The sequence below is a fragment of the Colletotrichum lupini genome, chromosome 9 (assembly GCF_023278565.1).
Source record: "Colletotrichum lupini chromosome 9, complete sequence".
Classification (NCBI taxonomy): Eukaryota; Fungi; Ascomycota; class Sordariomycetes; order Glomerellales; family Glomerellaceae; genus Colletotrichum; species Colletotrichum lupini.
In genome coordinates, this window is record NC_064682.1 from 1,085,346 (window position 1) to 1,104,112 (window position 18,767).

At 44.8% G+C, this 18,767-nt stretch overlaps 5 protein-coding genes across 5 annotated transcripts; 4 read left to right on the forward strand and 1 right to left on the reverse strand.

Annotated features, from left to right (window-relative positions):
• Positions 1-71: 71 nt before the first annotated feature.
• CLUP02_16231 (uncharacterized protein) lies at positions 72-5,746 on the forward strand (the record flags this gene model as incomplete). Its single annotated transcript, XM_049295155.1, has 17 exons — positions 72-119; positions 177-216; positions 340-451; positions 489-1,891; positions 1,951-2,118; positions 2,294-2,386; positions 2,470-2,660; positions 2,775-2,879; positions 2,966-3,172; positions 3,256-3,409; positions 3,471-3,583; positions 3,638-3,975; positions 4,033-4,990; positions 5,052-5,070; positions 5,177-5,268; positions 5,328-5,347; positions 5,458-5,746. 17 exons carry the CDS (start codon positions 72-74, stop codon positions 5,744-5,746), a joined length of 4,350 nt encoding a protein of 1,449 aa, XP_049152302.1.
• Positions 5,747-6,762: 1,016 nt separating this feature from the next.
• On the forward strand, positions 6,763-7,573 carry CLUP02_16232 (iron-sulfur cluster assembly accessory protein; the record flags this gene model as incomplete). The annotated part of the gene is made up of 2 exons (XM_049295156.1): positions 6,763-7,477; positions 7,536-7,573. 2 exons carry the CDS (start codon positions 6,763-6,765, stop codon positions 7,571-7,573), a joined length of 753 nt encoding a protein of 250 aa, XP_049152303.1.
• Positions 7,574-8,436: 863 nt separating this feature from the next.
• CLUP02_16233 (ATPase) lies at positions 8,437-10,140 on the forward strand (the record flags this gene model as incomplete). Its single annotated transcript, XM_049295157.1, has 1 exon — positions 8,437-10,140. The coding sequence occupies one exon, from the start codon at positions 8,437-8,439 to the stop codon at positions 10,138-10,140; it is 1,704 nt and encodes a 567-aa protein (XP_049152304.1).
• A 327-nt stretch (positions 10,141-10,467) lies between these two features.
• On the reverse strand, positions 10,468-11,217 carry CLUP02_16234 (phospholipase/Carboxylesterase; the record flags this gene model as incomplete). The annotated part of the gene is made up of 1 exon (XM_049295158.1): positions 10,468-11,217. The coding sequence occupies one exon, from the start codon at positions 11,215-11,217 to the stop codon at positions 10,468-10,470; it is 750 nt and encodes a 249-aa protein (XP_049152305.1).
• A 75-nt stretch (positions 11,218-11,292) lies between these two features.
• On the forward strand, positions 11,293-13,993 carry CLUP02_16235 (uncharacterized protein; the record flags this gene model as incomplete). The annotated part of the gene is made up of 6 exons (XM_049295159.1): positions 11,293-11,337; positions 11,644-11,725; positions 11,921-12,027; positions 12,271-12,350; positions 12,417-12,496; positions 12,780-13,993. 6 exons carry the CDS (start codon positions 11,293-11,295, stop codon positions 13,991-13,993), a joined length of 1,608 nt encoding a protein of 535 aa, XP_049152306.1.
• Between the last annotated feature and the right edge of the window lie 4,774 nt (positions 13,994-18,767).

Consider the following 18,767-nt stretch of genomic DNA (forward strand, 5'->3'; position numbering starts at 1 on the left):
GGCTAGAACGTACTTAGTTCAAGCATCTTTGCCATGCGCGCGCCGAGGATTGTCTTACTTCAGTCATCACTATGCAAATCAAAGCGGACTGTGGACTTGTGCAACAATGCCACCTAGCTGTCTGGCGAGGGGAGCTCGTGGTTGGATGCCCGGTTTCAAAGCGTCAACATGCCTAGGCAATGAACTGGCCAACCACATCCACTCCGGACAGGACTTGTCAGTGGCGCAGCCATGATTCGAAAGACATCCTCGAAAACACCATTGCCTGATCTTCTCTTTCCTTCAGTAGAGAGCTTCTTACTTTCCTCCCAACCTTCGACATCACACACACTGCCTAAGGCGACCCTCTCTACGAGCACCTACCTTCAGAAACTTGCAAGATGGTCTCATGTGATTTCAACCTTGAGGGCCTGGGGGCGTGGGTTGCTACAGGTGTCCCAATCGAGACTATGTCGCAGGGAGACGTATTGGGATTGTTGACAATGCAGCTGTATGAACTTGCTCTCCGAGACAATATCAAATCCCGCTTCCATTGGAATCTCCTACATAACCACACGACCCAAGATTCGCAATGCAGATTTTGCAGCTTTAGTAGGCCGGGGAGGCAAAAAGGTAAGGATGAATCGCAATCCGCTCTTCACTTTGCGTCAAACAACATTGCTCATACAAATCTCATCCCCTTCTTCAGCGACCAACCTCAACGAAGGCATCATTACAGCACGAGGATTAGTAGACGGGTACCATGTCAACGCACTTCCCGATACTGGCGCTGGCTGTAACTTGGTGTCTTCCTCGCTCGCCAAACGACTCGGTCTCGAAGCGCCGTGCGATTTGCCAGAGAAAAATACCGGCCTCTGCATGGCCAACGGCAAGACCATCATGAGTGCGGGAGCTATTAATGCCTCGTGGGCATTTGCGGAAGACCCAGAGCGTACCTGGCACCTCACATTTCAGGTCATCGATGGTTTTGCTCTAGACCTCGTCCTAGGAAGCGAATTCCTCAAATCGTCAGGCACAATGAACCAACACCGGGCTCGTCTTAGCATAATCCCTCGACCTCAGTGGGCTACATCGATTCTCTTCACAAGCAGTATTGGATCTATAAAAGAGCGGCTGCGAGGGACAATCAATGGTATCGAGGTCCAGGCACTTGCGGACTCAGGATCAGAGTCAAGTCTCGTTTCGCTCAACTTTGCGCGCTGTCGTAGAGATTGGCATGCAGATATTGATTGGAGTGACCAGCGTCTTTTGCGTTTCCCTGACGGCAAGTTTGAAATGACAATGGGCTCGGTATCAGCAACCTGGGCGTACGAGAGCCACTCTTTGGGCTCGGCATCAGCAACTTGGGCGAACGAGAGCAGTATCCTATTTCACATTCTTGAGAGTTGTGTTCATGATGTCATCTTAGGTCAAGCTGCGCTCGAAGCGATTGAAGCTTTCACTGAGCATGCTTCTTCGTTTATCGAGGTCGATGAAAACCCAGCGCCGATGGAGTTCAACTTGGTCATATGGGTGCCTGCCAAGCGACCGAAGTTCGACCAAGCCACGGATACAGGCGCCACGCCTTCGCAGAACCAGCAGACCTCAAACGAGCATCAAGAGCTTCCGCTCGAAAGCCAGACTTCGGGAAATCACACGGGACTGGGTATTTCTCTGTTCAGCCCAGGCTCCATGTGGGCTGAGTTAAAGAAGAAGGGGAAAGCAAACAAAGAATTGAACATAGAACGTTGGCTACGATGGCCTAAAAGAGACGCTACAATTGCAAAGGAAGAACACAGAAAAAACACAGAAAAACAAACCGGCGACCCGCCTCAGGGTCATAGGGGTTCTGAATTATCAAATTTCATGGCAAGAGAGATGGAGTTCGAGGCCAGAACCAACCAAGATTCGCGTAAATCAAGGTTCTTGTTTCGCTGACTCGACCGTCGATGCCTGACAACGCTCCGCCAGAACCGTTATCTTCGTGTATTTCAAAAGTCTCTGTACAAGCGCTAGGAGGAGGAGTATCGCTGGCTGTGACTTGGCTTGTAAATCGACAGCTTCTTGAGGTAAAGAGTAGTTGTGATGAGAGTCGACGTCATGAGGACAGAGGCATCGACCTTGCGGCTTGGGAAGATGGTTGGATCGGCGGCCCTGTAGTTAAAAGATCAATATCAGCCCTACGGAGCAAGACTGGATTATGATGCGCCCGTGCATGAAACATGCCATGGATGTTTCTGGCGCTGGACAAGTGTCCCGATCTTTTTTTGGAGGCAGCCCGAGTTCAGGGGGAGAATGCGCATGTGCAGTACAGTCATCGTTCCTGTCAGCACTGTGACGTCTATTGGTAGATGGCCGTTTAAAACCGTGCCAATGCAGTCAGCAAACGGTACAGAATCCTTGAGCTGTACGGGGGACCTCTCCATCTTTTTTTTATCGGAACGCGTATCGCAACGGTTAGCTCGCGTGCTGCCGGACCGACGTCGTCAGCCCCCAAAACCAAACATTTACAGGTTATCTGCCCTCCTCCCGCTGCCTCCGACATAAGCGGTAGTCAATTCTTCGTTTTCATCGCCACAGATCGCCATACCTCGGGAATGGAAGCGTCACCGCTGACCCGTCAGGCCCCGCCCGAGGTCTTCAAGCCCAAGATCGTACAGCTGTACGAGTCGCTGTTCAAGGTTCGACAGCTCCGCTTCTCCCTGCCTTTGTGACCCCTCGACCATGTCTCTGTGTGTCCAAGGTACTCTTTCGCCGATTTCATGTAGGACTTGTAGCTAATCTTCTCTCTCTAGGTGTGTGTTCTCTTCGATCCTTATACCCACGAACCCCGAGCTTCCCCCATTGCGCCTGGCCGAGCATTCCCCCTTGACGATCTTCAACTTCCGGACCGCATGGCCGTATCTTCCTAGACATTACTGCTACGCAAATAAAACACGATCCTGTACGCTGGCAACCCGCTGATACGATCTCCATGATTGAGTAGGACGCCGAAGATGACGCAGAACGTTCTGAGGGCTTCTGGCGCGAGTTCTTCCTCCTGCGGCCCGACCGCCCCGCCCTGAAGCGAATTCTCGATGGTCTCGGGCCGGCGGACATGCTTGCGTTGGAGGAGCATACAAGGGAGCTTTTCGCGCGCGCGGTCACTGCTATGAAGAGTGGACAGGGCGTCGCAGATCTGCATGCGCTTGACGTGAGTAGGGCACAAGCTCGTCCCTTGGCTTTCGCGCTGAAGCGAGGTTTGGAAGTTGCTGACTTGGACTGGGAGGATGGTAGACTCTAAGCGTGTTCCTCTGCTCGGCTCTTTCGAAAAAGTATGCGCACCCTAGCTCGGATATTATTATCGTCTTGGCTGGGATCGATTATGTCGATACGATCTTTACGGACTTTGTGGGCGCTGTGGACCAGATCGTTAGGAGTGGGAAGAGCTGTGAGTTTGGCATACGGGAAAGCCACTACGGTCAAGTACGAGACGGACTAACGCGTTGCAGTGGAATTGCGACAAAAGGCTGTCGAGGTTGTCCTGGCTGTGACGGCGGGCGCATACCAGACAAGTCTCTTGACATACTTCATCCAGAGGGACCTCTTCCCCTCAGTAATGAAGGTCAGATCATTCTACCCTTGCAACATTTGTGAGCCTCAACTAACGATTCCGCAGTTTATACAAGACACCGACACAACGGAGCGCATCCTCAGCCCCTTTTCCCTCCTCGGCCTCTTGGCGAACTACAACAAATTTGAGTTCCAGAACCCCTACCAGATGCGACTAAACGACTTTGTCAACGAGGCGACAATCAAGAAGATCATTCGGTGTATCGGCCAGACGTGCGAGAGCTTGACTACACAATTCGTGGATGTGCAGGACGACTTGCCCGAGGGGTGGACGTTCAACGGCACGCTGCGTATGATTGGCCTCGGCGCGGTTGCGAGGGGCCCCAAGCCGGAAAAGAAGCCCGTCTACGATGCCGAGACCATGAAGCAGATGTTTACGAAGCTGTGAGTATCCACTGGCTGACCTTGGAGTGAAGAAATGTGGCAACTGACAACAAGCAGACCCGGCGAGGAAGCAGCCGTGTTGCTAGCCACTTACGACTTTACCCACGCCAACAAGCTGTTCTGCTTCAACCTTGCCACTCTGCCTGCCGAAAAGGGCGAAGAACAGCCACTGGCAGCCTTCACATCACTCACCTCCTACCTGCTCCAGCACGCCCATCTCTCCGAACGCACGACACACTACTCGCATCTCAACCTCATGGTCTTCCGCCTACTAATCGAGGATCCCGTACTATGCAAGCGGATATGCAGCGAAGAGTCCAAGGGACAAGTCCGTCTGTGTCGCCAGAGGCAACCGTTCCTCCCGCTGGTCAGAGGGGACCGGATTCTGGCGACGGCCGTGCTGGATACCATGGTGGACGGCATTACACACAACCTGCGGAGGAGGCTGGACGTCGGACTCTACACACTCTGCGTCGGAATCCTGTTGCGGGTGATTTCCTTTCTCTCGAGGTCACGGACACGACTGACATATCACTGGGCGGATCTGTTCCGCGCGTTGCTGAACCTCATTCGATTCCTTACACAATACGTCGCAGACCTGAAGGACCTCTCGCAAATCGACCTCCTGCTAGACAACGTCGTCAACCTCGTGGCGCTCTCGCTGTCGGCTGGTGAAGGGTTCCTGCCATCGCCGGCGGCGTATGACGATCTATTCTACAAGGTCGTCGAGGCTGGCGACACGCTGATCAAGTTCAAGGAGAGCTATCAGCTCGGAAAGCGGCCGAGCAACTCGATTGACACGCTCATTAGCGTGAGCACGCACTACAAGGAGCTGCTGGCGGAGGGCGGCAAGAAGAAGGGGAACCTGACGAGCATGCAGGTGACGGAGGTGATCAAGCAAGGGTACGAGACGCTGAGTATACAGGCGAAAGAGGGGCTTGATACGTGGGATCGGTACAGGGAGGCGGATGAGAGGACGTTGTTGAAGAAGATGGCGAGGGCGGCTGTTGCTGATGTGAGAGGGTTGGTGGAGCGGTGAAAGTTGGTGAGTTGTAAGCTGTGAGCTGTGAGGCAAGGGGGGATGGGTGATAGACTGTATGATATTAATGACACCCGAGATGATTCTCATGAAACATTGCGTTGGAGTCTGGTTGATCAATGTTTGGCATGCTTAGTTGAGGCCCGTTGACTGCGGCTCTAGCCTTGAGAGCTAATGTCAACCTCGAGCTCTTGACCTTCAAGGTTGTCATTCAACACACAAAGTGTGGTTCCACAGGCTGCTGGGGATTGGATGTGAGCTCTTCCTTGTCAGTCCGGGCAAACCTAATCTCGAACCACATCGATTCCCCGAGAGTCCAGGAAACTCGGCAACGTAGTGTAACACTGGACAAACAAAGTACCTGACTAAGGTAGTTTGGATAAGTTAAGAATGAATAAGGCCTTTGAGGCCCTCAAGGTATGAGTTGGTCATGAGAAACAAAGCAAGAGCCAAGGCGCAAAAGGCACTGAAGGAAAAGAGGCTGCTTTGTCATCTGTCCCGGCCGTTGACAAATTACAGGCTTCTGATTGGCTGAAGTGCACCCGGCATACTGGAGACCGCTCACCATGTCATAGCCGCGCCACGGCGAGAACCTGTCAAATGACCCCCCCTTGGCCCCAGCTTCTGTTGCTTTGCTCCGAGTGCCAGCCACATTCCCATTGCCAATCCATCCCGACCGCAAAAACCTCCGACCTACAATTCCCGCCTGTTTCTTTCGTCACCGTCGAATGATTTCCAACCGTGAACACAGGTAAACTGACCTGTGGCCCCCCCGGTTACCTGACCTGACCAAGGAAAAGGGACGTGACCTGAGCGCTCTTCTGATTGGCCCGTGGAAAATAAGTGGGTCCAGCTGACCTAATTCTAAACTGATCTTAAAGTAATCTAGAATTAATTCAGAACTAATTTAGACATATTTCAGAATTAATTCTATATTATAATTTAAAAATATCAAAATATACTTATTTTAATATAAAAAATATATTCTTTTAAATATATTATAATAATTCATATATGTAATAATTAATTTAGATATAAAAAGCAAGGTTTTGAATTTTGAAAATTTATTTTAAAATATATTTTAAAACTAATTTAGAATTAGTTTAGAATTAATTTAGAACAAATTTAGAACTAATTTCGAACTAATCCTTATTAAATTTTAAAACTTAGTAATAGTTTTATTTTTAAATATTAATTTTTATAATATTGATTCAATTAAGATATTATAAAAATATATATATAAATAGTTTAATTTAATAATAAAGTATTAATGTTAAAAATAACTTATATATTATTAATTTTTATTTATTAATATTAGTTTAATCCAGAATTGATTCAGAATCGATTCTAAATTAATTTAAAGATAGTTTTTTAAAAATGCTAGCTTTAGTTATTTATAATATATAAAATACTTTTTAAAAATTATTATTATATATATATAATTATTTAATATTATAGTTAATATATATTCTTAATTAATTTAGAATCGATTCTGAACTATATCTAGATCACCTACGGAGTGGCACGGGCTACACTCACGTGAAGATGTGGGGCGGTCAGCTAACACCCCCCCCCCACAGGTCAGTTTACCTGTGTTCACTTTCCAACCCTCTCAACCTCAACACCTGATCCTTCGACGACAAACACCACAGAACAAAACGGGAAAGCAATCTCACCTTGGTGTCATTCCCTCTAGCAAACTCGACTTCGTCAAAAACACACACACACACACAACCTCTAGCTCAAAGATGAATGCACCGAGGATACTCAGCAGAGTGGCGTTCCGCCGCTCCTGCACGGCATTGCAGTGCGCCTCTGCCCGTCGCGCCTACGGCAGCCCGTCTTTCCAGTCATACCCTCTCTACTCAAACAACACACTCCCTCCGGCGAGAGGCGACGGCATCCCTGAGAGCTCCATCGCATCGCCGGATGCTCTGCCGAAGGTCAACGAGACGAGACCTCCCAAGATCCCCTCGCAAATGGCGACAGCCCACCAACAATCCTCGACACCGAACACTCTTTCCTCTTCTCCTTCCGCCACACAGTCCTCGACGACGAAGACAACAACAGCAGCGACCACATCCGCCGCCGCCGCGGCTCCCGCGCCAAAGATTTCCGAACAAGCAGCTCAAACCCCCAAGCCAGCCGCCCGTCCGAAGCGCACGCTCCGCGCCCGCAAGGCGGCGATGAAGCTCAGCCCCGCGGCGGTAGAGCAGCTGCGCGCGATGCTGGACCAGCCGGAGCCGAAGCTGATCAAGGTCGGCGTGCGGAACAGGGGGTGCTCGGGCCTGGCGTACCACCTCGAGTACGTCGAGAAGCCGGGGAGCTTTGACGAGGAGGTGGTGCAGGACGGCGTCAAGGTGCTGATTGACAGTAAGGCGCTGTTCAGCATTATTGGCAGCGAGATGGATTGGGTTGAGGACAAGCTGAGCCAGCGGTTTGTGTTCAAGAACCCGAATATCAGTGAGTCTACGTCGCTTCTTACCGTTTTGGGAAAATGGTATGCTAACCACTTGAACAGAGGAGCAGTGTGGCTGCGGAGAGTCGTTCATGGTTTGAGGAGAGTTTGTAATACAGCAAAGACTGAATGAGTCGCCAGCGAGAGAAGAGACAGCATGAGCATGCGCTGCTTTCGGAAGCGGGTCAATGGCTTCGATATACACTTCATACATGGCTGTCGTCTCTATCATAGAGAAGGGGAGATTGCTGACGGCACCGGCACCGGCATCAAGTCATGCTACGGCGTCTTTGTACATCACGGCTTCGTTCCGAGCACTTTTGATATTTCGGGTTGAGGATAAAGGCATTGGGAGGCGTTTCATACAGGTGTAATGATACCTACGAGAAGACCCGGCTCATCATCCGGGCGCGAATCACTGAGATTATTAGTTTCACTTTCAATTGAACCTGGATAGTGAATCAACTACTTTGTTGTCCTGAATGAGATCATACGTACTGTGTATCCGTATGCCGAGCATGGCGGGCGGGCGGAAACCACAGTGTATCTCCGACCGAATCCGAGTGCCGGGCAGCCCCACCGTCGAGAGAGTGCGGCTTCTTACCCGACGACTGCCCTGTGAATCGACACCCCCGGCAGTGGCAGTCGCCTCCAGACGGCAGTGGAGTGAAGGGACCTCCAGGCTCCTGGAGGTACCTGAACTGCGGAGCGAGGCGTCCCGTGCCCCACTAGAATTTCGAGCTCAATTGCCAGGCGCGTCATTGCACTCAAAAATTCCCCCAAAGGCGCGTCTCCTCCAGTCACAGTTCAACCCCCAAATTCACACGAATTCGCGATAGTTGCTCCAACATCGTCGACTGCACACGAATTGACGAATCCGGACGCCAACACACTCCAACAATAGCCAAGCTTGAGCCAAAGCCTACCCATTGCATGCGTCACAGCACTGTGTCTTCCATTCAAAATGGCAGCAGTCGACTGCCCCATCTGCAACAAACCCGTCAAGGAGACGCTGATCAACTCTCACATCGACTCTGGCTGCCAAAACCACATCTTCAACCCCGAACGAACCTCCCCCCCGCCGCCAGCGACACAGTCTAATGGCACTCCCGGCTCTACACTCACCTCATCACAAGCCAAACGGCCCGCCTCCTCCTTCTTCTCGACCCCCGCACCGAAGCGCCATGCCCCTCCCGCCAAAGTCCTCACGACTCCGTCCAACGGCACGACAACGACAGCGGCAGCGACGACTACTCGGCCCATGGCGGGTATGAAACGGAGATTCGACGACGGGCCAGGCGAGCTGCCCTCCCCCATGGCGACGGCCACCGACACAGACAGCGAAGCAACCCAACAAACACAACCACCAGAGACCGGTCCCTCGGCAAAGCGCACAAAGACAGCTCGCGCAGCGCCCCTCGCAGAGCGTATGCGTCCACGAACCCTAGACGAAGTCTGCGGCCAGGACCTCGTCGGTCCGCACGGCGTGCTGCGCAGCCTCATCGAGTCGGACCGGGTCCCCTCCATGATTCTTTGGGGAGGCTCGGGAACGGGCAAGACGACGATCGCGCGGTGTATTGCGCACAGCGTCGGCTCGCGTTTCATCGAGATGAATGCTACATCGTCCGGCGTGGCCGAGTGCAAGAAGCTGTTTGCGGAGGCGGCCAACGAGGGTGCTCTTACGGGCCGCAAGACTATTATTTTCTGCGACGAGATCCATCGCTTTTCCAAGTCGCAGCAGGACGTCTTTCTGAAGCCAGTCGAGGCCGGCACGATTACACTTATTGGCGCCACGACGGAGAACCCTTCCTTCAGAGTTCAGGGCGCGCTGCTCTCGCGGTGTAGGACGTTTACACTGTCTAAGCTCTCGAGCGAAGACGTGGCGAGAATCCTCCTCCGCGCCATTGACGAAGAGGCGCGAACGAATAACTTCCCCGGTAGCCCGCTCGTCGATGCGGAGCTGGTGACGTACCTGGCCGCCTTCTCGGACGGTGACGCCCGCACAGCGCTGAACCTTCTTGAGCTTGCGCTCTCCCTCTCTACGCGCGCGGGTACGACGAAGGAGAGCATCAAGGCGTCGCTGACCAAGACGCTCGTGTATGACCGCGCAGGCGACCAACACTACGATACCATCTCCGCCTTCCACAAAGCCGTCCGCGGATCAGACGCCGACGCGGCGCTGTATTACCTCGCGCGCATGCTCCAGTCCGGTGAGGATCCCCTGTTCGTAGCACGACGGATGGTCGTCATCGCTTCTGAAGACGTCGGCCTGGCAGATAACACTCTCCTCCCGCTCGCGACGGCGGCGTACACCGCCGCGCAGCAGATCGGTATGCCCGAGGCTAGGATCCCTCTCGCGCACTGCGCCGTAGCGCTGAGTCTCGCGCCGAAAAGCACGAGGGCGTATAGGGGTCTGAATAATGCCTACGCGGCGCTCAAGGAGCCTGGTGCGGCGGCGTTGCCTGTGCCGCTGCACTTGAGGAATGCGCCGACGAGGTTGATGAGGGAGATGGGGTACGGGGCGGAGTATAAGTACCCGCCGAATTATCGGGAGGGTAGGGTGAGGCAGGAGTATTTGCCTGATGAGCTTGTTGGGAGGCGGTTTTTGGAGGAGAGGGATTTGGGGACGGAGGTGGATCCGGATTTGGAGATGGAGGTTGAGTCTTGAGAAGACCTGACCTGGTCAACTAACGGAAAGAGGTTGGTGGTTGATTTGAGCGTAGCATTATACCTTTCCGCTTAGACGTGTACGGCGTCGCCTTGGATGGCTTCGAGCTTTGGGATAGAAGCTCGTCTGGTCCTAGAGGAACGGAGAATATTGCATAGAGCGCGTGGCATGGCATGGCCACTAGGATAGGCATCATATCTCGTGCTCAGGCATGATGATGGAATGTACATGTAATCATACGTGTGCCTGCAATTCTCCACGTACTTATGATGGTAAACGCAAAGCGCAGTTAGTCGAAGACTTGTGCAATGGGATGTGAAGCCCGAATCAATGCATATGAAGTCTCAGAAAGCTGACCATGTCATCCACACCCTGCGGCTCATTGACCCAGTGACCTCCTGATTGATACTCATGCCATTCCACCGTACATGAACCGACGAACGAATCAAGGGTCGCCCGCAACTGCCGACCAAGATTGATATTGACGACTTCATCGTCCACAGCATGAGCGAGGAAAATAGGAGTCTTGGCCGTTGGGTCTGTGCCGCTCGCTCTACGATAAAGTGAACCCTCCTCCGCCATACCCTCGATGACCTCGGCCGGCGGCATCCAGCTGCACAAACCAATCAGCCCACCTAATCCGCCTAGCCTCGGCGTAGTCAAAAAAGCGGCGATGGAGGTTGCGAATCCCTGGCTGATACCGCCTAAGAATATCTTATCCATCGGAACCAGGGCAGATTCGCTCTCGACGAGAGTGACGAGGTGTTCGATGCTCCGTCTCAGGCCGGGTTGTTGGATACCGGCTTGTTCTTCTGGGTAATCTAGTGACCAGACGTCGAACCACTGTGACATTTCGGTGCCGAATCTCTTGGAGGGAAGGAGCGCGGCACCGGGGAAGACCCAGCGGATAGATGGGAGTAGGTCTGGGAGCGTGCGTGGTTGGTTTGCTGGTTCTGATGCTTCGCTTTCGAAGAGCTCGGTTGCGAAGTCGGCGCAGGTGCTGTCTCTGCCGTGGAGAAATATGATTGTGTGGGTGTGTGTCGCTCTAGGGTCGATGATGTGCGTAGTAGATTCCATTTTGGTGATGTTGTGTTAGGTTCTTGAAGCGGAAATGTGGGATGTCTGTTTTGGGGGGGAGGCTTTGAGGCATGTATGCCTACCAGAGGTGGAGACCGAACCTTGACGGTGCCAGACCTGGTTAGTTGCCAAAAGTCGTACTTTCCTCAGACTGGGGATCTTGACAAGCAGTCTCGCTTGCTCACGAAGCAACCGCGACACCTCAAGCCCATTAGCTTACTCAGAGCAGGACTTTCTAGCGGAACCATCTTGACATGCAACTATATAAGAAGCTCTTGAATTAGTGACAGGTCGCAAATCATCGTAGTCCGTTCGTATTACAAGCCTCGAGGTGGGGTGTTGATCTGATTTATGAAAGAGGTCGTGGTCGCGAATAGTGGCCCCTTGGACATATGTGATTTGTTAGTTATTTGACGCAGACTAAAGTTTCGGTATATCGGTCTCCTCATCGATATCCTCATTTTTGCTATCCTTCATGTTGCTTTCCTCCTCATTTTCGTTCTTTCCAGTTATGTCTAGTAGCGCTTGAAGGGTATTCTCCTAGGGAATCAACCAAAAGGATGTAGGAGATTTATGATGCTCCACCAACAGAGAAAGTACTAGTTACCTTGGCTGCATGGCGTTGATCTTGAGTTTAGCTATCAGGGCAGTAATCCACTTTTTGGACCAATAAGGGCTTATAGCTGCAGAGCTCGGGCCACAGCCCCACACCCGTACGAGCTGCACCTGCCCACGGGCCACCCAGCGCAGTTACGTAAGGCAGCCGCAGGCAGGTTCGGTCGCAATTACCCACGGTCGCAATTACCCACGGTCGCAATTACCTATAGGATTAGATAATTAAGTAGGTAATTAAGTAGGTAATTGAGTAGGTAATTGCTACTGTAGGTAATTGCGACCGTGGGCAATTGTGACTATGGGTAATTGCGACCGTAGGTAATTACGACTATACATACGGAGTACTTGCGGTACATGTACGCTGGGTGGCCCGTGGGTAGGTATAGCGGGGCAAAAAAGTTTAGAGTTTAGACGGCAGGCTCTGATTGGTCTAAAAAGTGGATTACTGCCCGGATAGCCAAACAGTACTGCCCGGATAGCAAAACTCTTGATCTTATCATTTTCGAACGCTGTGTAGTGTGGCAGGCTTTCTCTGTCTCAGAGCTGAAGCGGTTCATAAGCCACAGCTGCACATCCACTGACAGTATGTGGGCCAACAATGTTGTTATTGGGTCAGATAAGAACCTGGTCTGGATTCGTTTTCAGCTCTCTGCAGTGCCAGGGAGTGCTTACATTAATATTTGAGCGTTGGCCCGGTGAGCAGGAAACCTGCAGGATATCTGCCCTTAAAAAAAGTGAGGCAACCAATCGAGAGACGGTTAGATCACAGGGGATAGGAGAGTCGTAATTCAGCAAGGTGGCGGACATCTTTTACTCTTTCAGAATTACGTACTTAGAGACCTCCTTCGCTCTAACCATCTACAGCTTGCATTAGGGCTTGCTGAAGTGTATTGATGCCCGAATCTTGGCAAGTTAAGGAGCCTGGAGACTTAAAACATTTCGCCCAGACTTCACTCCTTGCCAAATCCCCATCCTTTGGATACTTTCAGAGGCTCCGTTGCGAGGAGTTTCCCACATCTTGCGGCCATTCCACTTGCCTTTCATCTCATTCATGGATGCAGACACGTTTGATGGTATGGCAACAGGTGCGGCGGCCAGCGATACGCCAAGCCGGCCAATTGACAACGATAGCCAGACAATGGACGACACGCACGCATCGGAGTCACCTCAACGGTCCAAGAACGAAAGTGCACAAAGTCTTCCTGGGAAGGAGGTCGACCGCACGATGACTCCTCAGGTAGAAACATCATTACACCTCTTTCTTGGCAAACTCGACTCTGAATCCGAGACCGAAGCCAAGCTCGCAGAGTTGTCCGCCATTCTTGCAGCGTCACCGGAAGACATTGATACTCGATCATTGAAACCCCCCCACAAGACCCCTTTGCAGATCGCGATTAGGAAAGACGTTTCCCGGACCTTCAACTTGCTGATACAAGCTGGTGCCGATGTCAATGTCTTGGATGGAGAAAATACACATTCATTTCACCACGCACTTAAATATTGGAATAGCCCGTACTTGAAAGTACTCTTGGAACGCGCGACGACAACATGGGACCCTACCTTTAGCGGCCGGTGCTTTCTCCATGACTCCGACTTCTATCATCAAGAAGAAAGTATAATGCGACGTGTGTTTGAGTTTCAACGACATTTCCTGAACGAGCAATCATCTTTTTTACTCCAAACACCACTCAACTACACTGTCTTGGTACAAAAAAAGGAAGGCGTTGCTTTTCTACTTGAACAAGAGCCAGATCTTGGTATTGTGGATTGTCATGGATGGTCGCCCTTGATGACGGCGCTCAAGACAAGTACTTCCGAGATCTTTGACATCCTGGTTAACTATCTATTTGAACCGGGGAGGGAATCCACCGCGAAAGATGTCATCATTCAGAACAATAACGCAGGAAAGTCTATTTTCGTGGAATTCTGCGAGTTGAGTCCCGAACACGAGGCATGGGAAGCCTCTTTTGCCAAGCTTCTTGACAATATTGTTGACAAATTCCCTCATTTGGACTTCAATACGACCCCGGTCTACGAAGGCCTTCTAGACTTTGCGATATTTTCGACAAAGCACTCCAAGAGCAAAATCGTGGGCGAATTCGCATTCAGGGTCGTTGGTTGGGTACTGTTGGATTACGAGGCAGAAAAGGGGCCCTATTAGGTAGTTAGGTAGGGGTGGTAGGTAGGCAGTCTGGGCCCGTGCAGACGGACCCTTCTACCTACCTATACTTACTAAGGGACCGTAGGCTCTGCCCACGATCTTCCCCTCCTATACACACGTAATAGACCTATACTAACCTATTAACTTAGTTATAACTAAAAAGTCTAACTTATTTACGTATATATTAATACTAATTAGTAGTTGAATTATATATATATTTTTATTATAAGTTAGTAAGGATATAATCATAAAAAAGATAGCCTCGACCTACTTTGCTAATTATTCCGACTTATTAACTTAGTTCTATTTATTTGATTAATAATAAGCGGCCTAGTTTATACTACTTTAGCTCTCTTTTACTACCGCTAGTTAATAATTAATTAATTAGTTATAGGCTATTAAGAGCGCGCTTTATTACGTACGATCTTTTTTATTAAAACTACCGCTACGGAAGGATTAACTATTTTATTATTATTATTAACCTCGCTTCTATTATTAATATTATTTCTATTAGCTTTATTATTATTACTAACTTCCCTCTAATTAAACCGCTCGCAAAGGAATTTATTTTAAATATATTATAGCTAAGTATTATTTTAAATTAATAATAAGTAAGAAGAGATTAATTATTAAGAGATTAATTTAACGATCGCTAGCGTACTAGCGCTTAGTAATAATAAGACTTTTAGAATTATAAGTACGTTAATAGTAAATTTCTTATTAATAGCGAAGTATTTTAAAATACTAAAGAAAGGAAAAGATTTTAATAATAATAGTAGTAGGGATCTATTTTATATTATTAATGAATCTACCTCTTTTTAACCTAACGGAAGCTCCGAGACTAGATTAATAAAATAAAATACGAGAAGTATTAAAAAGAATCGCTAATTAGTAACTAACGGAATCCTCTATTTATTATTAAAAATATAGTTATAAAAGGCCTTTTTTCCTTTTTTATAACTTTTTACTAACTTTAGTAACCTTCTATTTATATACCTCGTTAAAAAAGCAGAATTTTTTAATTAGTAATAATAGCCCGCTCACTATTATTAAAACGATCGTTACGACTAACTTACTACTTTTTTTAACCTAACTAACGTTATATTATAATTATGAATACAATAATTATATGTTATAGTAATTTTTTATTATATAACTTATTTTATAAATATATTATAATAACCGCCGGCCTTAGTAATAAATAAGAAGGGTCTAACGATTAATTAATATTATTTCTAACCTACCTATACTTTTAAATTATAGAACTATACTTAATTTTAATTTATTAATAGGATTATATTAACCTAACTTAATAGGGCTTATTTAATATTATACTTACTTTTATAAATAATAAAAAGCTTAATACCTTTATTTTTTATATAATAAGATATTATTATTAAGACGGCTTAACGGGCGAGGAGCTATAAAAGGACTTTAAGACCGATTTTTAAAGCTAAGAAGTAGGGGACTTCTTAAAAATAAAAAGTGCGATTTTTAAAAAGCTAAGAGACTTCTTTATAAATAATAATATTAATTTAATAATTAAAGATCGTAGTTAAATAATAAAAAAGATTACTAGTACTCTTAATACTTAATACTTCCTTATTTAGATTTTTAAAGAGATCGTAGCTTATTATAGCCGTATTAAATACTTTAATATATTATATTACGATCTTTATTTTTTTTATTTACTATTCTTATAGTTAGTAAATATTAATAATTTTATTTAGTAAGCTAGAGAGATAGTAAGGGAATCTTTATAACCCTAACTTACTTAATTTTAATAATTAAAATTCCGACTTTAGCCTCGCTATTAACTAACTAACTTACTACTTTTTTAAAAAAAAGAAGAGGAAGAACTAGAGAATAAAGTTATTATTACTTAATAGCGAGATTTACCCTGTTAGATACTATACTTTAATATAAAAACTAAAGATAATATTATACCCAATACTTATTAATTAATTAACCTTGCTAAGCTTTATAATAATAAGAATAAGTATAGTAATAGGAAGTACGATGTTTTTAATAAGAAGCTTCGGATTTTTAAAGTACTATGCTAATAAGTAGGAACTAGTAAACGATATTATTCTAGTACTTTCTTAAATATGCTTAAGGGAAGGGCGTTAACTTTTTATTTTAACTAACTTAGTAGTACCTCTAACTTACTTAGTTTTAACATAATATATTAGAGGACTTAGGAATATTTTAAGCTATTTATAAGCCGTTAAAATTACTTTACTAAGCTTTATAACCTCTATTAATACTTTATAGTTCGTAAGAACTTAGGTAAGTTAAATTAATAAATTCTATAAGTACTAATTAACTATATTATAATTCTCTATAAGGCGCTAGCTACTTAGGGATTTATTTTTAATATAAGTAACTAACTCCTCTATTATATAAGTAGTATACTAAAATATAAACTTACTATACTTAACCTAGTATTTATATTTATTAGTATTTATTATTAGCTTAGTATTTTAATTAATACTATAAAAAGAGAGCGTAACCGTAATAAGTAGTAGTATTTTTAAAATAGTACTTATAATAAAGAGGTCCCCGCTATTTACTAAACCGACCGTACTTATAGTAACTTTAGTAAAGAGACCCGATTTAATAAGTAGAATTAACGTAGCCGCGGTATTATTAATAAAAAGTGTTTTATTTATTATAAAACTAGCTATTAATTAACTAAGTACTTAGAAAAAGAGCGACGTTAAGTATATAAGAAATATAAAGATAGTAAGGAAAGAAATAAGAGATTTATACTAAGTTTATATTTATAATTCCTCGCTTTTTATAAAAGAACCGCCCCTATTAATAATAATAATAATAATATTATAATTTAATACTTTAATAACCTCGACTTTAATTATAAAAATAATTACGAAGACGAAGTTTAGATTTTAATAATATATTTTATAACTACTATTAGCGGCAAAACTTTTATAAATATCCTCGCTATTTAAGTAATAGAGTATAGCCTTATTAATACTACTTTTATTAACGAGTTAACTAAGCTTATAAAACTAGCGACCTCTTTTTTATTAAATAAGAAGTACTTATTAAGGGACTTTTAAAATGTTATACTTAATACTAGTGCTATAGAATTCTTAATTACGGGCTACTCTTAACTCTTTATATTATAATAATAACGACCCGAAGTTATTTTTAATATTTTTAGAACTAGCGAGATAAGTATTCGATTTAGTAACGGCGAACTTATAAAGTTATTAGGATTTATAATCGTTAGTACTTTATTTAATAATATTACTTTTTATGTCTTATTAACTAATACTCCTTTTTTATACTACTTAAGGGATATAGATAAGCTAGGAGTATATTTTAATAATATTAATAACTTATTAATTAAGGGAGATATTATAGTACTTATTATTTATAAATAGGGATACCCTTAGTTTTTACTTTTTAATAATAAAAAAGCTATTGCTAATTACTTAATAGAGGGTAAATTATACTACTTATATTAGCGCTTTAGCTACCCTTTAGTTCTTTATTTCTTAAAGCTATTTTAGTAGTTTAGTAACGATATAAAGATCGTAGCCCTCGAGAAGCTTACGAAGATTTATTAATAATACTAACTTAACGCTACTACCCCTAGCCGATTTAAATTTACCTTATGAAATAATTACGATTTTAATTATAAAGTCGTAATTAACGTAATATACTTAATAAATTATAAAGGTACTAACTAACTAATACTTTACGTTATTAATACTATTACTTCTTTTTAAGTAGTAAGGTTCTTTGCGAATATGATTACGAAGTATATATAGGAGGCTCTTTAGCTATATTAAATTAATATTTACCTCGGTCTACCGGATTAGATTATTATAGATATTAATAAGAACTTTAGTGCCGTAGAGTTTAAATTTTTTATTAGATCTATATTTATTAAGGTTAAAGAAGTACCTATCGAAGCTTATAATAGTATTAATAAGGCTAAGAGATATTACGTAGTACTTAAAAGGGTATACGATATTATTTAAAATAAGTACTTATTAATAAGCGCGGAGGTTATATTTTAGGCCGTAATTAAGGTAGTTAACGATATAATTAGCCTAAATAGCCTCGTTTTTATACTCCTCGTTTTCGGAGCTTTTTTGCGTATTTTTAACGAATTTTTACCGTTACTAAATATTATTTAATATATAAAGGTAGTTAAGAAAGTAATAAGAGAAGTCCGCAGACTTTATATTAATAAGTAAATAAGCGAGGTACTAGCTATTCAAAACGGCCTAAATATTTTTTATATTATTAATCTATTATTATAGTTAAATATTAAAGTCTAGCGAAAAGGTAAGGGATAAAAAGGCCTATTTAAGCTCGTTTTAATAAATAATACTACTTACGTAATAGAATTATTTTACGGCTTAATAAGCTTCCGGGCTATTATAGTTAAACCCTAGTACTTAAAAGAGGTCGACTCCGAGCCACTAGTTACGATAATAGAGTATATTAACTACTTATTAATCCCTATGATTAACTAGCTAACTAATAATAGCGCTATTATAAATAAAGTTTTTAATAAGATCGTCGTTATAATTAATAATAACTTTTTATTACGGAGTAAAAAAATTAAAAAAATATTAATATAGCACGGCCGTAGTAATATTTTTATAACTACGACTTACTTTATATTTAAAAAGGAGGTAAATCTTAAGCTAGTTACTAAGCTCCGTAATAAGAGTATTATTACTATCCTAAGAGTACTTTTTATAAAATCTATTAATAAAGAGCTTTTAGGATT